At 45.4% G+C, this 27,313-nt stretch overlaps 1 protein-coding gene across 1 annotated transcript; it reads right to left on the bottom strand.

Annotated features, from left to right (window-relative positions):
- Nucleotides 1-1,889: 1,889 nt before the first annotated feature.
- Nucleotides 1,890-26,857, bottom strand: dis3 (DIS3 exosome endoribonuclease and 3'-5' exoribonuclease). The gene is made up of 21 exons (XM_083774797.1): nucleotides 26,460-26,857; nucleotides 16,900-17,057; nucleotides 16,165-16,361; nucleotides 15,804-15,877; nucleotides 15,286-15,453; nucleotides 13,482-13,652; nucleotides 13,150-13,263; nucleotides 12,805-12,942; nucleotides 11,213-11,359; nucleotides 10,857-10,973; nucleotides 9,412-9,513; nucleotides 9,003-9,067; nucleotides 8,771-8,855; nucleotides 8,462-8,589; nucleotides 7,065-7,151; nucleotides 6,251-6,407; nucleotides 3,945-4,159; nucleotides 3,553-3,721; nucleotides 3,228-3,386; nucleotides 2,746-2,868; nucleotides 1,890-2,277 (listed from the first exon to the last, which is right to left on the bottom strand). The coding sequence occupies exons 1-21, from the start codon at nucleotides 26,682-26,684 to the stop codon at nucleotides 2,209-2,211; spliced, it is 2,868 nt and encodes a 955-aa protein (XP_083630923.1). The 5' UTR covers nucleotides 26,685-26,857; the 3' UTR covers nucleotides 1,890-2,208.
- Between the last annotated feature and the right edge of the window lie 456 nt (nucleotides 26,858-27,313).

Raw genomic sequence — 27,313 nt, 5'->3', positions numbered from 1 at the left:
TTTTCCCGATACAGTATCGGGACATCTCTAGTAATACGTTATAACTTAACACTGAATTACGATGCTAGTGGTTCTTAAACTTGAATTTCAAGGACCACCATAACTCTAGGAGTGTACAAATGGACCCGTATGGGTCCATTTGTACACTCCCAGAGTTGGACCTGTCAGGGTCCATTTGGAACCACCTACAGGAACTGTTAAAGATTGAGTGCTGTGATTTTTGTACTTTGTGTCCATGGAGTTAACATTACTAGTCTATATTGTGGTTAGAATATTGAAATATCTTCCCTGTGTGTCTATGAACAAACTGGACATCGGGGAATGTGCCTGACGGCACTCATGGCATGGGTGACAAATCTCGCACCGGAAGTTCGATAAAATGCATGGGAGTGGGTGGAGCTGGCTGGACCAGCCTGTGAGCAAACGCTATGAACGATTGCGACCTTTGTCATAATCGGATTCGGTTCAGGAATATAAAAGGTGTATCACAAGTTGTTTTCTAATCACTTTCTTTTTGATGTGCACAGAACATTTATTGAGGCATCTTAATGGCAGGTATCACAAGATGTGGTTGCCAGACAGAAATCGGCAGTCTTGCGAATGCGATACTTGGCACATTCAGAAACATACTTTGTGCTCTTTAGATACCTCTATAAAAGTCCAGTGTACACATCGAAACGCAACAGGCAATGATGTGTTCTTTTATTTTCCAGAAGCAATTTTACAATCGTTTCCGTTTTTAGGCCAAGGAGTGTTTTTCGTGCAAAACTAATGCTTGGAATGGATTCAGAATCATGAAAACCCCTTAGTTTGACATGTCACATGCTAGTATGCTACTTAAAGTACGACAACATTTTGCCTTATATTGGTTGTCTATGGTGGGGTATACAAAAATAGCCATAACTTTTCGCGATATTTCCGGCTGAGCAGACTTTTCATTCTGTGGACTTTAATGACCAAGTGAATAGAAAAAACACAAATAAAAAGTAGGTCGTGACATCACAGGTCCTCTCAAAAATGTTGTGCTGGCTCCCCGGCTATTAACTATTCAATTATTCAAGTACTGAACATAAAGTTAAACAACATCCAACACTATGAATACTACTTTATTGCTAAATCTTAACTTAAGACTTACCATTGGAACACTGTACTTCATCGACAACTAATCCAATCAATCTCTCACGAAACAACGGTGCTTGCATGGCTTTCCTCCATAAATCCTCAAATGTTTCAGGGGAACCGTAGACAAAGGAAAAATCGCCATTACAAAATACAAATTGTGTTTTTACCAGCGTACGCAGCCGAAAGTCCCTTTTCGTTCAGCCGTTTCAATTACTCCATTATGGATTGTACTAGGCAAACAATCAGAAGCATGGACACAAAGGCAAGAGAGCAACAGTTATGGATAAAACAAATTTATGGTTGAGTAGGCCAACCACTTGTATGAAGCGAACATTCAATGGAAAATAAAATGGGATACAAGTGTACAAGTCCATGCACAATACATTGGAGATGTTGGTCCTAGTCTATGAACCAAGTAGAAAAGATAAAATCTGCAGATCAGGTGAGCTCCCATTTGCCATGACTTATTATAGTGACTTTGAGTACTAAAGCTTCTGTTAGAGTCTCAATGTAACATGTATATAAGATTTGTAACAGGTGTGCTGTGTCACATGGTGCATATATACCGTATAAGCACTGATTCAACAGAAGTCTGAGTAAGTAAGGGCCGATTCATACTCCTATTTTAGAGCCGAATAAAAGTCGGTTCGGCGCTGTAGAGCCTACAATTTGACGTCATTTGAGGCTCGGGGGGGGGGGGGGGGGGTACCGTCCGAAAGTTGGCTCTTCGGTGCTACTGAAAATTTCTGACGAGCCGAAATCATTTCGGCACTACAGTGCAGAAACAGCAGTAAAATAGGAGTATGAATCGGCCTTAAGAGCCTTGGTGCTTTTCAACAAAAAAAAATCTGGGGTGTGTGGATGTTATCTTTCTAATAGATGAGCTTTTTAATCCAGCACCATACCCATTCGGTCTAGCATGGTTATACTGGTTGTTTGGCCATGAAAAATGGCAGTATAACATCACTATATTATAAAATAAAAAATATCAGAGATGCCTGCTATGAACCAGTCTGTTCTAAATAAAATAAAACTCCATATATATACTGTGTAGATGTAGAACATTAGGGGGTACTGCTTTCTGTGTCAGCGGTCCAGTTTGGGTTTCTTGGCCTGTGGTTGAACCTCTGGGGCTGGGACGCTAACACCAGGAATCTAGAACAAAAAAAAAAGAGAAGAAACAAGGGTGAGCTCCAGTTAGTTTTACATGGTCTTTTTTCCTAAGAAAGCCTGATATTGAGTGCAAATCTGTTCAAATCAAGTAAGAATTCCAGTAAGGTTTTGTTGGCCCTAAAAGTATGGGGTCGGGAGATTCAGTCAAAGGCGATCATGCCCCAGTCGGCGCCAACAGAAATATATTTAGAAATGTAGCAAATGATTAAGAATAAGTCACAGTAAGCCTTATTTTACACATTGACCCTTTTTAAGAAAGTATCACGCCATTAAAAAAGAAAATACAGTACCGGTATATCCGAGAAGCAACCATTGTTATGGTTGAGTGTACCGTTCGTAAAAAGAATACAAGTCATTATCTTGAGGAAGCAGGGCCAGAACCAATCTCTAAATAAATGTTGAACTTTGTAGTGACAGTGGGTTGAGCCAGCCCTGCCAGCATGTCCTTACCACAGGTTCGATCAGGGACATGCGGATCTTCTGGTGCTGAACGTTGGAGTCATCTAGACTGATCGTCACCTTCACCTTGTCAAAAATGTGGAAGATGTGCTGATCTACTGTCAGGGTAGGGACCTACAAGGAGACAAACACAGATGGGCCGTGAGCAGATCAGTACCCGCTACCAGCACATCTTCCATTCCTATCCTAGACTACACATCTCAATAGAGGATATGTGCAATGCGCATACATACAGTGAATTTAACATTGTTACTGCAATCAGATAGGACTTTTCTGTTTGGTTGTACGGGCTGTCAAGGTCAGAACGTTTTTTGCCACTCACTAGGTGTTTCCGCATAACTTCTGGGTATGACGACGATGCCATGCACATATCCTCTATAGAGTAAGGTTTTAGTTATTGAAAAACACTACCAGTGCAAATTAACAATTGAATGTGACATTGTTATTTAGTAGGGGGGTCTATAATACTGTACCTCTTCAACAAAAGTAAGTTTTGGGCCAGTCTTGTCCTTGCCATCAAAGAACACAGTTCCTTCCAGGCCAAACTTTGGGATGAGGACAATGATGGCGTTCTTCCTCACAAACAGGACGTAGCCCTCCTCGTTCAGAATGCCTCGGCTCTTAAAGAACAACTAAGAACAACAGAGCGTGCATTATGGTGAGTTTGGAGGCAGGTAGACCATACCTCAAAATATTTTAACAAATTATTATTAATAGGGGGAAGACACGCAGCAAAGGTGGTCAGGGATTGGGATTCGAACCCACGACACACTGTCAAGCTTTCATGCGCATTCTCACTTGTGTATGGAAGGCCACGGACGCCCTCTGTGCATACTGAGCCATCTTGTGTCTGTAGTTGAGGTTGTTGGAGAGGGCAGACTGCTTGTGTTTGTCCATCAGGTCTGGGTAGGTGCTGTCTGCTGCTATAGACACTGCCAGTAGACGATGGACTATAATATCTGAGTATCTACAAACGAAACAAGACGGGAGAGGAAGTGGGTGAATGGAGTGTAAAGGAGAAAGAGGGAAAGGGGGAGGGGAAGGATGGGGAAATCGAGTCAGGAGGCCGAGGGGAGGAGAGATTTGAGGCCGTAGGGAAAGTAGAGAAATACCATTATTAACCACACTATACTTATTTGGGGGGAAATGATACATAAAAAGTGTGTACCGACTCCCAACCAAAATGCTACCTTCTAATGGGTGAGGTGAAGTGTGTGTATATGGGAGAGGCCAGGCCGTAGTGGCGGAAGTCGCTGTCCATGCCCGAGCAGAAGTACACAGCTTGCATCATGCAGCGGGTGGCCAGGATGCGCAGCAGCGTGTTGAAATAAGGGAAACCGGCCACCGTGGACACGTTCAGAGAGTCAGCCAGCGCCTTCGCCGAGTCTGTATGGATCTCCAGGCCCTGTGAGGAACACAAGTGTCAACCCGATCAGAACCACGACAGTCAACAATGAATTTGTGTTTTCCAGCTGCTGCCTTTTTAAAAGCTTGACCAATGCCTGTTGAAAGAAAGGTGCTGCCAGCCGCTTTGTGATTATTAGGCCATAATTATTATATATTGTAGGTGCCCAATCACGTTTATTTTAGATAATCGTAAGCAGGATTTGTTATATCTGCCCTGTTTTTTCACAAAGCATAAAATGCACACCGAAATTAAACTTTTCTGACTATTCTTCTCAAAAGCACAATTTAATCGCAATTATTTAATTTATTATAAATTCCATGATCGTGTGCAATCAGTTGTTTTGTGCATATGCTTTGTTGTCAATAAAATAAATATTGTAGACAGCACAAAAATGGCAGAGTAACGCAAAATGTATACTTTGTTGCGTGCGGTGTCATGTACTGTAAAACGTACATATTTGGTGCAACATGTTGTGCTAAGTAGTCAGTGTGACGTCACACCCAAGATAAAAGGCAGGCTTAGGCCTATATTGCCAGCATCAGGTAGGTCTTTTGAGGAATTGTGACATTACAAGCAAAGGTTTAAGATGGAGTCTGCAGAGCCAGCTTCCCGGAAACACTTCCACTGCCACTCCTGTGAGAAAGACATTAACCCCAGGCTCCCAGAACATATCTGTCCCTCGTGTGAATCGAGTTTCATAGAGGATGTAACGGGGCTTCACTCTCATCCAAGCAACTATGTGTGGGGACATGGAGAGTTAGACAATGTCTTAACACAGCTGTTTGAGCAGTTTGAGCCTGCCGGTCCTCCGCCAGCAGAAAAGGAAACTATCTCCTCTCTCCCGATAGTCAACATCTCTCAGGAACAAGCAGACGGCGAGACGGAGTGTCCGTTGTGTAAGGAGGACTTTGCGGTGGGTGAGGCAGTCAGACAGCTGCCTTGTAATCACGTCTTCCACTCAGACTGCATAGTGCCCTGGCTGGAAATGCATGACACCTGTCCTGTGTGCAGGAACACTTTGAAAGGAGAAGACAGCAGTCCGCCTCAATCAGAATGCTCCCAATCAGAGTGCTCCCAATCCTGAACAACAGAGACCATCTAGGTTCCATTTTGATAGCCTGGAAACCAGAACAATATACCATTGCAACGCAGTGATATTAGTCTGGCCATGCCAGGCTACCATTGGCCCTGAGTGTGTACAAATGGAACAAATGGACCAGCGTGATCTGGGGCACCCCAGGGACCCTTGAAGGGCGTTCAGGGGGTCCCCAGCTAAGTTGTTGATAGTCCAACCAAATGGACCTGTACAGATCTGTAATTCTGATGGGGGTTCATGGCTTGGTCCTTGAAATGAAAAGGTTTGAGAACCGCCTGATCCCCAAACAGTGCTCTGTGGGACATATACTTTAAGTTAAAACAAGGTGGGGTCTAATAACGGAATGGCTTCTTTGATTCTCTGATGTCATAATATTGATGTTAGTCTTGCCCAAATATGGAATTGAGGATATACAGTACATAAATGGCTGGCTACAGACTGGCAATACCCCGGAGGGACATCTTTCTGATATTATGAATTCACAAAAGGCAAGACCGGGTATAACAACAGCAGTCAATCTCTGACATATGACACCACGTTAAGCAAGGTTTCAGCCTGATCCGACCACCGTTGACTTCCATTGTTAAGTTGGCTATATCTCAAAAAGAACAAAACTAACAAAGAGATCCTCTTCCAGATGGCCTTGTCTCCTATTAAGCATGTTTTGCCCTAATATGGAGTTCCACGGATCATCAGAATGTATGTTGCCCAAAAATAGAGTTCCACATGGCTCAAGCATGGCCTCCAAATGCCAACAAGGAAGCTATGCCGTTATCAGACTCTGTTTTGACCCCGAATCGACATGTTCGATTCCCCCATGTGTATAGTCCCGGTCACTGCTAATGGGGTCAACAGTCTCCCTTGTGCTTGAGGCACTGTTGAACATGCAAACCCGCTTCCACTTTTGCGGCAGGGAATTTATCCCTGCCTAAGTTGAACACCAAACATCTTCCTTTAAAGTAAAGGACTGTGACCCAACGATCTGTGCGCACCTTGGACGCAGCGGCCTTGGTGAGGATGTCGTAGTTTGACGGAGGCGGTGCAGGATGCTTCCTGAGCAGGGCGCACTCGGAGAATTCATCGTAGATTTTCTGGGCCACAGAAATATTGGCCAACAACATGAATTCTTCCACCATGGAGTTAGTCTCCCTGCCAACCAAGAGAAGAGATTTTTTTTAACATCATTGGTGAGATAAAAATAAATTAGTTTATTTTTTACATTTGAACCACTTTTAACCTAGAAGTCGCTACTTTGAATATGTATTTTTTTTTTATTCAAATCTGTCCCAATGACGAGATTTCCAGAGAATCTCGCCTTTGTTCATATTGCCAAAGACGAGATTCTCATGTAACATCTCGTACTCGTTGCTTCCGTCTGAATATCCCTCGTTTGCGAGGCAATCGGTAAACGAAAATGGTCCGTCAGTGAAAAGGTTCCCCTCCATTCACTTCAATGTTAACTGAAAATTTAAAACCCTTTCCCCCCAGATTGAGTTTTTGATCAAAACGGCGATGTTTACGGCTCATAACTAAAGCGCTGCTTGTCGCGGTTCCAAAATTCATGCCTCGGGTGACTTATAAAAAGGATCACGGCTAAAATAGCCGAGGCGGTTTTACTTCCGGTTCAGGGGTCGTGGATTTGTCTCCTTCAAAATAAAATCTGTACAGAAGTACATCTACAAGCTATTCGTCGTAAAGTATACTTGGCAAATTTGTGAGTAGTGTACTGTATGTGAGATAAGGAGAAATGAAACAAGGTTTGTGGCAGTTCAACAAGGATGCTGCATGACTATCCTGTCCACCTACATGAGCTCTTTGGTCTGGAGGTCAATGGGGTCGTGGGTTTCACTGTCCATGTGGAAACGGACCTCTACAGATGACAGGGTCAATGCACTGAAACAAAACAAAATCACAACACGTTTTCTTTGAATGTCACCGTGTGGAGTTCTCTATAAACAACGACAAATGGATTTCTGTTCTACAGACCCTGCTTCTCATCAACATATTGACTGTAGCAAGTTAAAGGTTACAGTAAATCTGGGTGGGAACCCCTTTTGGTGTTAGCATTATGATGTGCTTTAGCTATTGAAAAATAGCAGATCTACAAGCTCATAGTGCCCCACCGAGTGGCGCGCTATGAACTTGTAGGTCTGCTATTTTTGAAAAATCGACTGACATATAAACATAGCTTTTTCAGAAAACTGTCAGGATGTAGAAGACATTTTTTTAATCTGATCTCAGGTCAAAATATATATGAATATTTTAATATATGAATATATGATTTAATATATTTATAGTGATCTACGTATATGAAAAAATGAATAAGTCTGATTCCCCGTTCCAGAATGTTTCTTGTTGCACTGGTTTGACATTTGACACAAATCAGAAAATATGTGCATGCATTCCATGCAACCAGTGCTAAATTGCCTGTGGCACATAATTTTGGTCTGACATTATCAGAGAATATTATTAAATATATTATAATTTTATGTTGTAGCCAATTTATGCACTACGTTGTCACATTTCTATCTGTGGAAACAATGTGCACATTTGTGCGCAGATGTATGTATAAGATTTACAGATCTACACTTTAAGATCAAAATGTATATAAATAACTGCCTTTGTCAAGATATTAGAAGCATATTGTATTGTTGCGAACGCAGTGAGCCACTTACTATGACAGCAGGGGCTGAGTGTCTGTGTGTGTGTGTGTCACGCTGTGTGGTGTCACGCTGTTACACCACCGGCCCGCCACCAGAGGGCGCAGCTGTGGCACGCACGCACGCACGCACGCACACACACACACACACACACACACACACACACACACAGGGCGCAGCTGTAGCACACACACACACAACCACACACACACGAGCTGCGTTCGCTTCACGCGTTTGCGCGTCTTACTTGTATACTAAATCAACATGTTAAGGTTTCATCTTCCACCCAAAATAATTTAAACATTATTCATATATGTCCTAATAAACTTCTCCAGAGTTCACTGGAGACCACCTTGTACATGGGGCAAGCTGCCGCAGGCCAGCCGGACGACGTGCCGTGGGTTCGACTCCCGGCCTGACGGCCTTTGCCGCGTGTCACTCCCCATCTCTCTCCCCCTTTCCTGTCTGTCTACTGTTCACTGTCAATAAAGGCATAAAAAGCCCCAAAACCAATCTTAAAAAAAAAAAAAGAAAAGGTCTCACCCATTGTCAATCCTCTTCTGCTTGAGGATCTTGGCCAGCTTGTTGAGGCCTCGCAGGCTTTTAGTAATGTCATCATTCATGGTCCCATCGTCCATCCTCATCTGGGCTTCAGCGTAAGTCAGAGATGCCTGGACCACATCAGACGCAAATGGGAAAACAATCTTCATGAATATTCAATAGAAAAGCAAAGAATATCTCGGAAAAATTCAATTCGTCACTACAGTTTTTGGCTAAGAAACTTAATGAAAGCTGGTTTGTAGAAGCACCTGCAGCAGTGTGTGCATGCGTTTGTGTGTGTGTGTCATCTACCTTGGAGTTGATGACACTCTTTGTAAACCTGGTCTTCAGAATTTCAGCATTCTGGTTCATCTCCCAGATACAGGAGAAGGACAGTCTGGGGAGAAGTGAGAGCATCTTTTTCATTCAAAGAACATTTAACATTGAGGGGTCTGTACTAAACTATTATCTTTGTGTGTGTGTGTGTGTGTGTGTGTGTGTGTGTGTGTGTGTGTGTATGACTGTGCATGCGTAGAGTCCTCACCTCTCCACATTGGAGCGTAGAGAACACAGATTGGAGCTGAGTAACTCAGGAACCATGTCTATTCTCTGGTGGACACAGCAAACACACACAATCATCACAAAATAATCATACACTTAAAAACCACTGACTGAGATATATCATATCTCATTCTCATCCTTCATTACTCAGACTTTCTAGTCTGCTCTGAAGAAGGCTACTGCCAAAACCTGTCAGCGTTCTCAAATAAATATGAGAAATTCCATCTGAGCGGGTCTTGCAGGCTTGTCAGAGTGCAGCTTTTTCCATTTAGTTGGTTTATGAGTTAAGTTACTTTCAAAGCTCAGCACCCACTGCCTTAAACAAAGGGCAGTTTTCAGAGGAAGCGCACCCGTTTTTTCTTTCTTTATATGATATATATGTTTCTCCTCACCCTGCCACATAGGTAAACAGTGGTCCCTCGATTGGCAGCCTCTTTGTCCATTGCGTTGCCTGGTCTGATGAAGTGACTGACGTCAGCAATGTGGACCCCAACCTACAGCAAGCAAGGGTGGACACGCTGTCAAAAAACTCATGTGAAATGCAAAGGCATTATTCATGTATGCCAGATGAAGGTGCTGAACAGAACACAGAACAAGCAATCAACAAGTTAAAACCAAACAGGAAAACATGGCACAATAAAGTAAAAAGACAATAAATAATTCAACGAAGAAAAAACAAGGCAAAAACTCAAAACATAGGCATGTAAAATAGACTAGAGGCAGAATCACAAAAACATGTAAAAAAATAAGTCAGGTAAGAACTACATGGGAAAAATAAATACGGAATAAATGTGTCTTTAGCTTTCTTTTAAAAAGAGTCTAGTACTGACTCAGCATGTTTTAACATGGGGGGGTTAAGCGTTCCAGAGAGTAGGAGCAACAACTGCGAAAGCCAGGTCGCCCTTTGTTCTTAGCTTAGTTCCCGGTATCTTCAGTAGGCATTTGTCTGAGGACCTAAGGCAGGGGTGTCAAACTGGTGATCCGCGGGCCGCAGACGTCGTCTTCTGCGGCCCGCCTGCTTTATAGGCTAATAAGTAAGGCTGCATGATATATCGAACATGTACCTTCATCAGAGTGGAGAATATAAGTATAAATCAAGTTGAGCAAAAGCCACTCTTCTCTGCCCCTCTCTCTAACAGACACAGTTAACGATCGCTTGTTAAGTGCCTGCCAGACAGACAATCAGATGAAATGAAGGCAGGTGTAGAGTAGAGTGTAGACTAGTGAACTGAACATGTTCTCTTTATATCAAGTACTTCATACCAGCCCCTTATGAAACTACTTCTCCCCAAATCCAAATGGATTTCATTTTCCATCCTGAATGGCAGTAACTAGCATACAATGAGAACTGAGAAGATCTCCACAAAGGTTTACTCATCAAAACTCATTATAAAACTGTAACCATCAAAGCATGCACTCAACATATAATGGTTATGTGACCATGGCATGTGCATAATATAAAATCGTATACGTTTTATCTGATATTGATTAATATGGGGGGTGGGTTCCATTAATCGATTATTAATAGATAGATAGATAGATAGATAGATAGATAGATAGATAGATAGATAGATAGATAGATAGATAGATAGATAGATAGATATTATAGCAGTGACTGACTGAGACATCGAGTGTGCGTCCGCAACTGGTTGTGGCCCCCATCAAGTGACCTTTTGACCAATGCGGCCCTCGCCCCAAGTTGAGTTCGACACCCCTGACCTAAGGGGTCTTACATCAGACTTTGGGGGCAGTAGGTCATGAATATAAGAAGGGGCCAGCCCGTGTAATGCTTGGTTGTTAAAATAATTTAAATTTTGTGTGTGTAGTCTGTACACACCTCCAGGTTTCCGTTGTCCAGCGTCCTACAATGTAGGGCGTCATCTATGTCTGTACATCCTGGAGGGTCCACGCTGCACACCGTCAGGTGCCTCAGGTCCGCTCTCACAGCCATGTCCTGACACACACACACACACACACACACACACACACACACACACACACACACACACACACACACACACACACACACACACACACACACACACACACACACACACACACACACACACACACACACACACACACACACACACACACACACACACACACACACACACACACACACACACACAGTGAGCACCACACAAGTGAACATCAGCAGCACCATTATTCGTATAGGAACCATCCTGTTACCTCTGGCGTGATGTTCCAAGGCATTGTGGGGAGGAAGCTAAGCACGGCCTTGGAGAAGGCCTGGTGTGGGACATCATGCTCCAGCAACAGCACCTCTGTCTCCGTCTCCTTGTCCCCTGCGCTGCCCAGACTACGTACAAAATGACCCTGAGAGCGGGGACGAGAAACGGTTCACAAGCCGGCTTGCAACATATCAGACCATCTCTATGGGATACATTTAAGTCGCTGCTTGTTTGCATTAGATCAGGGGTCCCCAAACTACGGCCTGCGGGCCGTATACGGCCCGCAATGTCATTTTATGTGGCCCGCCTGCCTCAAGCAAAAAGAAGAAAAAAAGATATTTAGCCACAATATAGGATTTTATTAATTTTTTTTATTAGCACTGGATGAGAGCAAATAATTAGATTAATAAATTAAGTTTAATTTGTATTATTGCTCTTGTATTGCTATTGGAGACACTGGGGGGATACTGGGGGACACTGGGCAGGCACTGGGGAGGCACTCAGGGGACACTGGGGAGGCACTGGGGAGACACTCAGGGGGACACTGGGAGGCACTGGGGAGACACTGGGGAGGCACTGGGGAGACACTGGGGAGGCACTCAGGGGGACACTGGGGAGGCATTGGGGAGGCACTGGGGAGACACTCAGGGGGACACTGGGGAGGCACTCAGGGAGGCACTGGGGAGGCACTGGGGAGACACTGGGGAGGCACTGGGGAGACACTGGGGAGGCACTGGGGAGACATTGGGGAGGCACTGGGGGGACACTGGGGAGGCACTGGGGAGTCACTGGGGGGACACTGGGGAGGCACTGGGGAGGCACTCAGGGGGACACTGGGAGGCACTGGGGAGGCACTGGGGAGACACTCAGGGGGACACTGGGAGGCACTGGGGAGGCACTGGGGAGACACTGGGGAGACACTGGGGAGGCACTCAGGGAGGCACTGGGGAGGCACTGGGGAGGCACTCAGGGGGACACTGGGAGGCACTGGGGAGGCACTGGGGAGACACTGGGGAGGCACTGATGAGACACTGGGGAGGCACTGATGAGACACTGGGGAGGCACTCGGGGGGACACTGGGGAGGCACTGGGAGACATTGGGGAGGCACTCAGGGGGACACTGGGGAGGCACTTTGCAGACACTGGGCAGACACTGCAGGGCAGACACTGGGGTGGCACTTGGGGAGGTACTGGACATTTCATATCACACACACCATGATTCACTAGGCCCCTCAAAAAAGAAAAAACAGCTTGGCATGGCGCGATTTATTTCGCCATGCCAACAACATTGTGCAGGAAACCCTGGCACTGCTGCACGTACAGTACATGCACTATGCAGCCCTGTAGTGCTGCATGTACAGTACGTGCACTGGTTATTAATATTTGGTTATGTGTGGCTTTCTGGAAAAAGATAAATGTTTACGTTTAGGCACCCCCTGCGATCGTCACACTTTTTCTGTTACAAACTGACCCGGGCCCCCATCAGAGAAGGGAAAAGTTAGGTGGCCCTCACAGGAAAAAGTTTGGGGACCCCTGCATTAGATGTTCACTAGTTCCTGTTCCCGTTATGTGGCATCAATTTATGTTTACATTGGGGTATCTGGAGTTTTTAGACCAGCCATCGATGGCCACCATGATCCTTTGGCCTACAAGCGCGGCAGCCTGACGCGTCTCAATGCGGATCCTGGGGATACGGCGGTCTGCTGGCGTGAAAAGGTGCCGTGTTGACTAAAAATGAAGAGAAGCAAAGTAAGAAGGTGACATAACAGGTTGGTTTACATTTCCCATTAACTATTTGAGCCCCTGCAAAAGGCTAGTGATTTAAGAGTTCATTTTGGTTACATTTTTACACAGAGTTAAATTTACACCAATAATTTTACAGTGTGATACTACATTCCAGTATGTGAATTTGAATGTGTTAAGGAGCCTAGTCACCTCTTTGATAAGGGAGACATTGAGCATGCCACAGAACGGTCTCCAGTTCCTCTTAATGATTCCAACCACCTTGCCTGTGGGCTTCTTGGCTACTTCAGGCACTATGCACTTCAGCTGCACCAAAACAAACGCAGGAACAGAAAGGACATTAATACAATGGGGCTGGAAAGAGGAGAGACATCTGCCTTTCAAGACAGTAAGAATCAAACAGAATCAAACATTTGAGTGCCAAACAGCAGACATAGAAGCTCACAATGCATCACGGATGCGTTGCATTGAGGCCTTGACTCTTGTGGCCTTGTGCAACGGTGCATAGATGAGCCATTACTCACCGGCTTCTCCTCTCCATCCTCCCCGGCGGCGTCATCGTCGTCCTTGGCGCTGCCCTCGTCCTGCAGCACCACAGAGGAGGGCGCCACCCACTGCTCTCTGGGCAACAGCTGCACGGCAACCACATCCTGGTACACCGCTCTGTTTAGGTTCTGAAGGCCCTGCAGGAGAACCTGGTTGAGAGAAGGAAGAATACAAATAATAAGTAGAATAATATTAATAACAAAGAAAAGAAACTTCAATTATTTAGATCTTTTCCTCCTTTTCCCCCAATTTTAGTAATTCTGTCCATTTCCAATAGCTCTCGACTCCCTGCTGACCTCTAATGGCTTGTTTGTTAGGGAGGATGCTGAGCCCCCGTCTCCTCTGATATACAGTACGTACAGTACGTGGCTTCTTTTCACCTGCCAGTGAGGAGTTTCACCGGGAGGCCATACTGCATTCAGAGATACATGCTATACGCTCTGTGTATGGCTGTGGGATTCCAGAAGGTAGCATTCCTGTTCCGCTTTTTTTCCCCACGGCTTTGTTTGGCTTGGCAGAAGATTTGAGTCAGAAATACATACAAAACTATATTAATGTATCGTATCATATGTTTCCGGTTCAAATCTTCTACTGAACAAAGGCAAAATGAACAGTTAAATGGTATATTTAACAACCTTCTGGAAACCTGGGGGCTACAATTATTTATGCAAAGAGCCTATTCTTCTCAGTTCACCGAACAGGGCAGGCACCCTGACTAACCTAGGAGTTTTTAGTACAACAGAGATTGCCTCCCTGCCTGGTTTACCTCTGTTCCATCCATGTACCATAATAATGATTATTAAATTACTTGGACGTTAAATATTGTAGGGCCATCAAGGGATTAGACACAATGAGTGACATGCAGGAATATACACCTACAGTCAGTGTTAGTATTCTATAGGACTTTCATTTAACTTCCATTTAGTCACCTCTATAACCTAGCCTGGAGTTGTGGCGACTCCTTGCAACAAAACAGTTTTAAGGTCAACCGCGCACACACACACACACACACACACACACACACACACACACACACACACACACACACACACACACACACACACACACACACACTTGCTTATGGTTGTCCATCGAATCCGATGATGACGTCCACTTATGTCCTTAACGGTGAGTTCTTTGATGGCTAAAGAGTCCAATCCTGGAGTTGCATGTTTTATTGCAGGTGGGGCATGGGTAGGTTGTAGTGGTGGTAGTGGTACTGGCAGTCATGGGTGTGTTCCTCCTGTGTCTCTGTTGCCTCTGTTGCTGTCTTCTGACAGTCCTGTCCTCCTCCAGCCTCTGGGTTCCTTGGTGACAGTGCTGCCGCCATGAGTCACGGTCAGCAGCAGCAGCCTCCAGGTCCTCAGGCCTGATCTTACACTTCCTCAGTGAGGTCTTCAGCTGGTCTTTGTAGCGCTTCTTTGGCCCTCCTGCCAGGCGCTGGCCATGGTGGAGCTGGCCATACAGCACTCTACGGGGCAGCCGATCTTGGGGCATCCGTATGACGTGTCCGAGCCAGCGCAGTTGGTGCTGGGTGATCATGGCCTCGATACTCCTGCAGTTGGTCTTAGCAAGTATTTCAGTCTGAGGTACATGATCACGCCAGGTGAGGCCAAGGATGCGCTGCAGGCATCCAACATGAAAACGCTCCAGGGCCTTGATGTGACGGCTATATGGGGTCCATGCTTCACAGCTGTAGAGGACACACACACACACACACACACACACACACACACACACACACACACACACACACACACACACACACACACACACACACACCTCAGTGCTGTCCTCCCCCTCTCCTTGGATGAAGACACTGGCCTCCAGGTAGTTGTCCCTGCTGGCCCTGAATGTGCCCTGGAGGTACGTGCCACTCTTGATGCCAGCTTGGATCCTGGAGAGAGGCACATGCTCTGGGAACAACACTTTACTGCTCCCGATCTCATTCTGAACACATGGAAGAGGGGAAGACAGGTGGGTGGATAAAGGGAGGAAAGCAAAATGAGGGAGTGAGCCTATAAAGCTTATACAACTCAAATGTTCTGTTCATGACTTTCAACCCGCCATCCCTAATTTCGATTAGGGATGTATGATGTATTAGGGATGTAGAGAGTATGCTAGAGAGAGTATGTTAGTGTTCGATGTAGCAAGTTGCAACACTTGAAATGTAAATGGTAATATCGTATATCGTATCAATATAGCAATATTTGACATAAATACTGGGATATGAAATGTTGTCCATATCGTACAGCCCTGGTTAATACAATGAACAGCAAAGCAGCATTGTGACAATTAACCTTTTCATCGTTGGTTAACGCCAGTCGATCCACCAGCTCGGGGTTGGCTATCAGACTCTTGATATACTCCTCGCCTGAGAGAGCAAACGTTACAGTTAACAACGTACTTAGAGGAAGTCAGTATTACAATACAGTGTAATAACAAATGTGAACAAAACTCAAGACAATCTGATTAAATTTCCCCCTTGACTCACAGGACATTTTTCTTAAAATATGTTTGTTTTAAAAGTTGTTTAGGTGCATTTCCACAATGCTAAACTTTCTACATTCTTTTACAATAAATGAACAGTGCTTTCTTCTTTGTTCTAAGAGATGACATGCTGCGTCTATAAAACTGGTTATACACTGGGACACGACCTACATGTGTAGGCTAGAAGGCCCGCCTCCACTGCCTTCTCCTTGTTTGCTCGATCGTTGGTGATGAGGACCACGCTGAGGCCATCCTCCTCTGTCTCGGTGGTCTTCAGGTGCTGGCTGTACCATTTGGTTGCCACGCGGATGGCACGGTCGTTGCGGTCATTGGCGCTCTCCCCCGGTTCACGCTCAATGAATGTATCTCTGGGAGAATGGGGAAATGTTGAAGGTAAAAAAAGAGTAAACGATGACAGTGGAGATAAAGTACTGACAAGCACACTTATGAAACTTTTGATGAATACATTTTAATTTTGTCCAATATGCATGGTAGTGTATGTTGATACAATATAACTTGTACAATTGGGGCAGGTGTATTTGTTGGTCCTCCTTCTCTTCCAGAGAGACATTTAGATCTGGTGTCTAGGTGAGACATGACTTTTGACACAATCCTGTTGCTGGTTTGACAGAATTTTTTATCTGAAGGTCAAGAAAGGATTACATTTATTCCAGACTAATATCTATGCAGTGATATTAGTCTGACCATGCCGGGCTAAGGAGGCCCGGGTTCATATCTGGGGTAGAACAGGAAAGTTACATAGCGCAGATTTTTGTCTGTCTAGTACTTGCAGACATGTCTGTATCATGTTAAATTAGTCTAGCTTCCTTTAGGGTTCATTTGAAAAGATTGACTATTTAAGTTTGTTTTCATTTGTCAAAGAAAACCCCCATTGATTTATTCTACCTGTGGTGTTCGTTGGTAAACGTATAGACGTGTTTCTCTTTATCGTGGATGATGTCCTTTAGGCGTTTATAGACTGGCGGGCTGCGATGGCGGACCTCCTGGAGCACAATCTGTAGGATGATGATGTTACGAATCAGAGGGTCCTCCAGCACGTCGATCTACAAGGGACAGGGAGCAGATGGGTTGATAATACAGCAATATCATCAAGGAAGGCTATGGTTCATTGCACACTTAACACAGCAAAATCCTCAGGGTTAAATCATGTGTTAATTTGTCTATATAAATTAACCACTAAAGCCCCATTTTATACTTTGTCGTACAGTTACTGGTGTTAAGAGAGTTAAAATAGCAGTCTCACCGGCGTGGATATAAATTACAGACTCACCACCGTGGATAATCTGGATATTGTCTTTTTTATGTCTGAAAATGTTCTCCTATAAAGCCAGGTTGTACGTGGTTAACAACGAGGATGTTGCTGCAACAATGGACAAATTATTATAACGGATGATGGACTTATATAACCTCCTGTCCTGAACACTGTCACACGCAGGTGTTTGAGTTCATTCAAAACATTCTCACATTGGTTGAATTACACAGAATGTAGTCAGAAATTAAATGAAAAGACAACACATATAAATGCTGTGTTCTAGCTCAGTGGTTCTCAAACTGACATTGAGCGAAGTGACAATTTAAGGACGTTTAATACCTAAAAAAAGAAGACTATAACTGCAACAAACAATACTCGTCAAACATTGGCCAAATTGCAAACTAATATAAGAAAGAGGCAATTGTTTTTACAATATTTATCTGTGGAACAAAATGCAATCTGGGTAGCCATTGACAAAACAAAGGAAAAACAGCACCACAGTCGGTCTTGAGAGACTAAACAAAATGTAATGCCTCTCATCGGGGACGGGGAAGCTCCCCCAGGACCTAGCTCTGGTCCATAGCTCTAATGCCATCGCAATGCAACGGCAGCAAGAGCAGTAATATGGAAGTAAAAACATGACATTATTCGGCACACATGCCATCATTCGTCACATGTATTTTAGGTCTCCTCACTTGTGTTTTAAACCTCGCAAATCACACGTCGCTAATGTACGTATGCACTGCTTCACTTGTCTGCAAAATACAACTCGCAAAGATTTGCACCCCTTACAATTTACAATTTAGGCATTTAGCAGACGCTCTTAATCCAGAGCGACTTACATTTAAGCAAGAACAAAAGCATGGGAATACATCACATAAAAGCATTTATCATGAAACATGCGTAAGCTAAGAAAGTAACAGTGGAATATCTATATAATGAAACTATACATACACTATACATATAAACTATACATATTTACTACTATGCTATACATATGTACTATGGCGTGCTATGACTATATACAATACAATTATAGTGCTGTCTACATAACATGCTATAAGTCTGTGTCAAATGCTATCTAAGCCAACAGAAATGCTATCTAAGGGGTTAGGGTAAGTGCTATGGGCCATGATGGAGTCTGAAAAGTGGGTTTTCAGGCCACGGCGGAAGATTCACTTGTGTTATTAATTTATAGCATTTGCAAACAACTTAATTATTTATTTATTATTTACACATTTGTCGTTCCTTTTTTTACACGTGAAGCACCAATTTCACATTTGTGCAATAATGTCTCATTTGACCCTCGCCAACTTAATTGGCACCAGCAGTTCTAAGTCAGACTTCAATACACTATCTAATTGCCCTCTATAATTACATAGACATGATATAGTTCTTGTTTTAATAGGTCAGCTTCTTATTTTAATTGGGTGTTATTGGAAGTGAGCTGCGATGAAGAAGTGAGCAAATTAAGTTAGGCTTTTATAATTACCAGGTTCTACGCCGTGCAGATTTCTGCAATTGTTGTCATCACTTACCGCAAGTTACGAATGTAACTATGGTTATGTGAATTCCTGGATGACTGCCAGTAGGCAGTAAACAATAGTGAATATGCCTCTCGCGCTCCGCGCAGGTCGAGTCTTTATATAAACAAAGTCATGTGACGTGTAGGCTGCCCGTGCGTCCCGGTAGGCTATATAAGCATGTGACAGCCCACACCCGGCCTCTTAAGAATCTTCTCGCCCTGAAAGATTCCGAGTGACCGTTATTACTGGCAGTCATCCAGGAATTCACATAACCATAGTTACATTCGTAACTTGCGTTATGTTTCATTCCTTACTGACTGCCAGTAGGCAGTAAACAATAGTGGATGACTCATACCAGAAGTGTCACGAGGAATCGAACCCACCTACTAAACTGTCGTAGCAGCCAGTGGCAGGATTGCAGACGTCAGTGAGGATCCAGAGGCCACATCAAGGCGATAGAACCTCAAGAACATGCAAGGGGCTGTCCAAGACACCGCCGCACAGACGTCCGCCAGTGACACCCCTCTCATCGCCGCCCAGGACATGCCAATGCCCCTGGTAGAATGGCAGATGACGGAGAGGACAGGTTTACCAGGTGCTTCATAAGCCCTTTTAACCGCATCCACTACCCAGTGGGATAGCCGCTGTTTAGACAGCGTGTCTCCTCTATTCCTTCTGCCGTAGCACACAAACAGTTGCTCTGAGTGTCTAATATCCCGTGTTGCCTGAATGTACAGTTGCAACGTGCGGACTGGACACATTAAGTGGGCCCTTTCCTCCACCTCGGATGTAAACCCGCCAACTCTATGGCCTGGTTAACATAATCGGGGGCAGAACCTTAGGCAAAAATGACACATTTGGCTAAAGTGTGACCCCAGTGCCGCTAGCCTTCCACCGAAGGCATGCAGGGCTAATGGGAAGTGCGTGGAGCTCACTCACACGCTTAGCTGTCGTAACTGCTAACAGAAAGACAGTCTTAATCGATAAAGAGCTCAAGGACGACCCAGCCATAGGCTCAAGTGCGCCCTGCTCAATGCCCGCAGGACCAGAGGTAGGTCCCAAGCTGCAGTACGCCTCACCCTAGGGGGGCGTAACCTCTTGGCACCGCGCAGAAACTGTCACCCAGTAATGCGCACCAACTGACCTGCCATCAATATGGCTATGATTGAAGGATATAGCGGCCGTGTGCACTGTGCACCTTCAAGGTGGATGCCGCACGGCCGGCATCAAGTAGACACTGTAAATAATGTATGTGTAGTATAGGGCAAGAGACTGGGTCCAGACCCCTGTCGCTGCACCATGATGAGAAAGCAGCCCAGCAATTAGAGTACACCAACCTTGTGGAAGGGGCCCTTGCATTCCGCAAGGTCTCACATATTGAGGGGCATAGCCCACTCAAGAGTGACTGATCCCTTTCAGTGGCCATACCCAAAGCTGAAGGAGGCTCGGCGATGGATGCCACACCTTCCTGTCCAGCTGGGACAGGAGGTCTACACTCACTGGAAGCTGCCATGGATCCCCGTCCAACAGACTGAGGAGCGTTGAATACCATATTCTCGAGGGCCACCTGGGGGCCACCAAGAGAACTCGTGGTCTGACGATCCCACCCTGTGAAGCACAGGCAACAACAGGGGGATCGGGGGAAATGCATAAAGGAGCGTTCTCGGCCAAGCGTTGGCGAGAGTGTCCATCCCGAGTGGGGCACTGGTCTCTGCCAGGCTGAACCACATAGGAAAATTTGTCGTGCCTTCTGAGGCGAATAGATCTACGTAGGCTACCCCGTGCCGATCCCAAATCAACTGTACCACCTGGGGGTGCAATCTCCACTCCCCAGGGGGCAGTCTCTGACAAGACAGAAGTCTGCCACAGAGTTTGCTCTGCCTGGCAGGTGCATAGCCCTCATCGAGGAAAATAGCGGATAAGCCCACGTCCACAGGCGATGGTCCCACCCTGATGGTTGACATGAAACACCACTGAGGTGCTGTCCGTCTGAATGAGCATGCGCTTCCCCCTGAGAGGGCAAGAAGTGCTTCAGCGCCAAGGAAACAGTCCGGAGTTCTAGCACATTGATATGGCGTCCTCTCCATCGAGAGCACCATACCTCCTGGACTGACCTCCTCTGCCATACCGCGCCCCATCCTTGAGGCGAGGCATCTGTTGTCACCACCTCTCGTCTCGCCGGGACCGAGCCGAGAGAGATTCCACTCAGCAGGAATGCATTGTCCCGCCAGCGGTGGAGATAACCAAGGCACCTGCGAGTGACTCTGACCTTGACCCACCTGTGTAGACAGGGGTCCATGTGAAGGCCATTGAACCACCTCTGTAATGGGCGTAGATGTAACAGCCCCAGAGGAGTGATTGCTGAGACTGCGGTCAGCATGCAGAGTCTGAGCTATGTTAGGACGGTCAACCTCGCCCCTGGGCGGAAAGACCGCAGGAGGTTCTGTAATTCTCTCCACCCTCTGTGCAGTCGGTCGTGCCCGCATCGATACCGAAGCTAGGGACATGCCGAGGAAGGTGGTCTGTTGCGTTGGGAGCAACGAGCTCCTTTCGAGGCTTACGGTCATGCCCAGTACCTCAACGTGAGCGAGGACTCTGGACGTCACCTGTTCCGCCTCCCTGAATGAGGGGGCGCAGATGAGCCAATTGCCTAGGTAGGGAAGTATCTTCACTCCCGACCGGCAATAGCGACGTTAAGGCTGCCCTCATACACCTTGTGAAGATGCGGGGAGCAAGAGACAGGCCGAACGGCCAACTGGTAGACTTTGCCTTGAAATGCAAGGCGGAGGTACTTTCTGTGCTCTGGATGTATAGGCACATGAAAGTAGGCATATTTGAGGTCTATTGTGGTGAACCACTCCCCCTGTGTGATAGCCTGTAGGACGTCGACTGTGCGAAGCGTCCAAAACGGAAGGACCTTGAGGTACACATTTAACCCTCTCAGGTCTAGTATAGGCCTGAGAGACACCTCTTTCTTTGGGATCAGAAAGTAGGTGGAGTAGAACCCATTGTTCTGTGAACATGGGTGAACCGTTGCTATTGCTCGTTTGTCCAAGAGCTTGGTCACCTCTTGAGACAAACACTGGGCCTTCACTTGGGTCTGTGACTGAAGTCACCCTGACCCGTGAGCCACATCATTAAAGCCGCCCAACTCACTCCCTGGCCCACTCTCCAAGATCTTGGACTGAGCGAGGAGCACAGAGAGAGAGAGAGTTCCCTAAATGGGCCATTGTGGCAGCAGAACCATATGCCCTTGCCAGCAGGTCATCAGTGCTGCACACTGCGCACTGGGACAGCGGGTTCTTGCCTTCAGTGCCTCATCTGGAGAGAGAACCAGCGCCGCAATGCACTGGTCTACAGGGGGCATGCGAACCAGTCCATGCACTTCTGCCTTGTCCATGGAGGCCAGGGTCCTTGCATCCTTGCCTCGGTGGGCAGATGCACCCGGCTCAGCCCAGCACTGCTTCAGCTGACTTAGGTAGTGAGGCGAGGGTGGGACAGCAAAGGGTGGCATTTTAGTGGCGGCAGCTTGTTTTAAGAACGGGTTACTCGCCCCCTGAGCGGCTGACGGGTCGTGCAGCTCAATCTTAGCCAGGGCAGCACGCAGCGTTGAACGCAATGTGCAGGGCCCGATCCCCAGCTCAGTGCTTACCGAGCTTCTGCGGGAAGTCTCTGAGCCAGCCTCAGCCTGCACACTATCCACCTGGGGATCACCCTGAGACCCCCGTTCGGGGGAGGGGTCCCCCTGGGGATATCATCTTAGTCATGGAACATAGAGTCTGAAGCTCTAGTTGACATGGCGTCGTCATCAATCATAATCTAATTCTAGATGATTATCGCCCTCCGGCTCCTGGACCGCCTGTGGCGGAGGAGGCGGAGGCCATTGCCTTAAGGCGCTCCATTTCAGCCCGCAAATCGTCCATTTCATGGCGATATGGAGCAGTCGTGACAGCTGCCATTGACCTCGCCAGGTGACCGCGCTCTGCGCGAGACCCGCGTTTGCGCTTCACCTTCTCATCAGAAGGGACCCCAGCGGGGACCCCAGAAGGTGGGAGGTTTCCCTTGAACAGGAGGTTCTCCACCTCACGCAGCCTAGCCTCTCTCACAGAGTGGTAGAGTGCCACAGTTCATACATGGGTAAGTCAGGGCTTCCCTGAGATGCCCGACACCCAAGCATGATGATGTCGGACACAAGTCATGTCCATCGTCGACTTGGAGCTGAGCGCTACAGGACGTACACGCCATAGCTCAGTAGTCTCAAGCCAGTTGTATAGCCAGGCAATACCAGCGAGAACTGTACAATCACAGAACGTGTCAGTAACCTCCAGCAAACAGAACAGCTAACTGGTCAGGCTAAGATGGCCTGCTGTTAGCTTAATGTCAATTAGATACTTAACTGGGCAATCCCAGCTGTGCAGCCAGTAGCCACAGAACGCGTGGGAACCTCCAGTAACCAATTTTCTTTTTTTTAACAAATTAAGTTATTTAGATTAATTAATTAATTAATTAATTAGATTAACCATCAAACAAAAATGTCAATCGGACATTCAACTAGGCAATCCCAGCAAGGACTGTGCAGGCACAGAACGCGTGGGAACCTCCAGTAATCTGAATTTATTTATCTATTCTTAATCAAATTAAGAATCAGATAATATTAGTTTAATTATCAAACAAATGTAATCAGACATCTAACTAGGCAATCCCAGCGAGGGCTGTGCAGGCACAGACCATGTGGGAACCTCCAGTAATCTGAATTTATTTATCTATTCTTAATCGAATTAAGAATTAGATAATATTAGTTTAATTATCAAACAAAAATGTAAATCAGACATTCAACTAGGCAATCCCAGCAAGGACTGTGCAGGCACAGAACGCGTGGAAACCTCCAGTAATCTGAATTTATTTATCTATTCTTAATCAAATTAAGAATGAGATAATATTAGTTTAACTATCAAACAAATGTAATCAGACATCTAACTAGGCAATCCCAGCGAGGACTGTGCAGGCACAGACCATGTGGGAACCTCCAGTAATCAGAATTTATTTATCTATTCTTAATCGAATTAAGAATTAGATATTAGTTTAATTATCAAACAAAAATGTAAATCAGACATCTAACTAGGCAATCCCAGCGAGGACTGTGCAGGCACAGACCATGTGGGAACCTCCAGTAATCTGAATTTATTTATCTATTCTTAATCAAATTAAGAATTAGATAATATTAGTTTAATTATCAAACAAACAATTATAACTAGGTAAATTAGGCGAGTGCTGTGGGAAACCAGCAGCACGCGGCCAACACCCAGTGTGTGGAGGAAGCCCTTCAACAACACTACTCTATGAGAGTGTTTGTAGCTAGCTTAATGTCAATTACATACTTAACTGGGCAATCCCAGCGAGAGCTGTGTAGCCACAGAACGCATGGGAACCTCCAGTAACCAAAGTTTATTTTTCAAATGAAGTTATTTAGATTAATTAATTAATTAGATTAATCATCAAACTAAAATGTCAGACATTTAACTAGGCAATCCCAGCGAGGACTGTGCAGGCACAGACCATGTGGGAACCTCCAGTAATCTGAATTTATTTATCTATTCTTAATCAAATTAAGAATGAAATAATATTAGTTTATTTAACAAACAAACAATTATAACTAGGTAAACTAGGCGAGTGCTGTGGGAAACCAGCAGCACGCGGCCAACACCCAGTGTGTGGAGGAAGCCCTTTAACAACACTACTCTATGAGAGTGTTTGTAGCTAGGGATCCTCAAGACAACCAAAGAGAAATGGTGATAATTTGACAACCACAGCCTTGAGAGGACAACAATTTGCGCTCTCGGCAACAGCCACAGGCAGGATGTCAACACCACGACACATATAGTGTCTTAACAACTCTTTGGACCTGCAAATATAGAACTGATGTACAGATTCTAGGAGCTACACTTACCTACGATACTCACGTCAGGTAGCGAGAAGTTCAAAGAGGCCGGGTGTGGGCTGTCACGTGCTTATATAGCCTACCGGGACGCACGGGCAGCCTACACGTCACATGACTTTGTTTATATAAAGACTCGACCTGCGCGGAGCACGAGAGGCATATTCACTATTGTTTACTGCCTACTGGCAGTCAGTAAGGAATGAAACATAACTGATGTTTTCTGAGGCTGATTTGAAAACTGTCAAGTGGCATTTCTTCCTCAGCCTATAGTGGGAATAGTAATGCACGGAAGCCGTGGATATGCACGGCTTTGGATATCCGTGGATATGCACGGCTTGTGATATCCGTGGATATGCACGGCTTGGGATATCGATATGCTCCTGAGGAGGAGGATTCTAAAAACGACTTATAAATCCTAAAGCCTTGTTTATACTTCACTGTGCAACGGTCCTATGCTGGAAAATAGCAGATATGCAAACTCACAGCACATCTCATTCAAGACACTGAACTTGCAGATCTGCCATTTTTGCCATCCAAATGCATTATATGGTTAAATGGGCCTATAAGAGATGCAGAAATTAACTAGAAAAAGTGCCCTTCTGGGCACAGGTCTCCACCAGGAGGATAGGAGTGTGTGATGTTTGGCAAAATGTTTAGGAGTAATTTAAATGTGTTTGTGTGTGTGTGTGTGTGTATGAGCCTGTTGTAGCGCCACCATGAGGCTGATTTGGCATTTCTTCCTCAGCCTATAGTGGGAATAGGCATGCACGGCTTGGGATATCCGTAGATATGCATGGCTTGGGATACACTGATGATAATCATCATGGCAGTCATGTTTCAGGGCTAGTCTGGACCTAGCCCTCCAAGCAGAACCCAATGGTACTGAAGTTTCTGACATTTTTGACGACACAGACCATGGGGTCCTGTTGCAGCAGTATCCTGCCACCTGGTACGCGGACATAATAAAACATAAACACCGTGTTTACGGCCTGTCTGCGCTCTTTGACGACTTTTTTTCGTGTGAGGGCTTCTGAATCTGTGAACTATAAGTACCTATACATGCCGCTGCGAATATCTCCTGTGGCGCGGAAGCCGTTAAGTATTTAGTGTTTATTTTGTTTGACCGATTTGGTCGCTTTGATTCTTCTCTTCCTTCCTTCTCCGCCTATCTGGCTAGCTAGTGGCGCTATAGCTATGACAGAGCAGATCAGAGGCAGGGACGTAGCCGCACAAGCCAACCGCACACCGGTATAATAAACGGTAAACAAACAAGAAGAAATAAAGCGACCAAATCGGTCAAACAAAGATTAAAAATACTTAACGGCTTCCGCGCCACAGGAGATATTCGCAGCGGTTTGTATAGGTACTTATAGTTCACGATTTCAGAAGCCCTCAAAGGAAAACAGGCCGTCAAACGGCGCAGATACGATGTTAGTGAGCATATTTATGTCCGCGTTCCAAAATTCTCATACGAAAATATAGTTATGAACAGGGACCCTACAATAAAGCGACATCAAAATTTCAGAAAAGCTTTATGGAGGGTTTCCGAGAGGGGCTAGTCTGGACCAGACTCGCTGTAAGAACTAAGCACTGGACCAGGGCTACCCAGGAGGGCCCCAGTTCAAATATGATCATTTTGGGGAGTCGCGCGCGGCGCGCCATGAAAAGGTTTGAGAGCCACTGTCTAAACGCAAACACGACACTCTCGAGAGTTTAATGAATTAATTACCTGATGCAACACTACGTTAGTGTCTGGAAGCAGATAGTGTGGGAAGGAACACAGGTTGCTCTCAATGCACGCATCTCTCTGAGTCTGCAGCACTGTGGACTCTTGTTTACATTCCGTGCAAACTTCACTTCCGCACCAAATATCATCTCTCAGGTAATGTTCTCTTACTATCTTCATCACCCCGCCCGACCGGGTCTTCTTCACGAACGTTCTAGATTTCAGCATGCTAATAAAGTATCAAAATAAGTATTTTTTATGTTTTTTTCCCACCAAACATTCGATGAACAGCATCCACAGAAGCAACTCGCTCGAAAACCCCATGTGTTATCTGGTCTGGTGGGATAACAATACGACTTTCCCAGAGTTTTTATTATAGAGACATAAAACATCAAATGCAAGGTCTGACACCAGTGTCTCTACTGTATAATTAATATCGGCCTTGGAGTGACGTTCAAAGAAATAAAACTACAAACATGCGCGTACAAAATGTTATATAAGAACTATATTTTGAACTCTGAAATAGAGTTTTGTTGGCCATCTACCTACCACGTGTTCACTGAAGGCAGCGTCTAGTGAGCTAATTTAAGACTTCCGGTGGACGATCTCTTCAAAATAAGAGTACCCTCTAGAGTATTGAAAAAAAGTTTAATTTGCACATTCAAACTACAAATTAAGCATTTAAATGATGCTATATGATGCTATAAGACACACATTATGTTTCTGTGTAAGAATAAGTAATTAAATCCTTATAATAATAATAAAGTTATCTAAATGGATAAATGCTATTCACTGGAGTGCATGGACTTTATAAAGTGGACACTGGACAAAAGACGGCTCCGCAAGGCAACTATCTG

The sequence above is a fragment of the Protomyctophum parallelum genome (genome assembly GCF_964188405.1).
Source record: "Protomyctophum parallelum genome assembly, chromosome: 10".
Lineage (NCBI taxonomy): Eukaryota > Metazoa > Chordata > Actinopteri > Myctophiformes > Myctophidae > Protomyctophum > Protomyctophum parallelum.
Note: the sequence above shows the minus strand (reverse complement) of the source record. Positions and strands in the feature narration are given on the sequence as shown.

What these genes read in the sequence shown, in the direction of transcription:
- dis3 (XM_083774797.1), bottom strand. Translation starts at nt 26,684, where the DNA reads ATGCTGAAATCTAGAACGTTCGTGAAGAAGACCCGGTCGGGCGGGGTG. An exon ending in AGGATGGAGAGGAGAAGCCG is followed by an intron (nt 13,264 to 13,481) that starts GTGAGTAATGGC and finishes GTTTTGGTGCAG; the next exon opens with CTGAAGTGCATAGTGCCTGA. An exon ending in CCGTGGCCTTCCATACACAA is followed by an intron (nt 3,387 to 3,552) that starts GTGAGAATGCGC and finishes TGTTGTTCTTAG; the next exon opens with TTGTTCTTTAAGAGCCGAGG.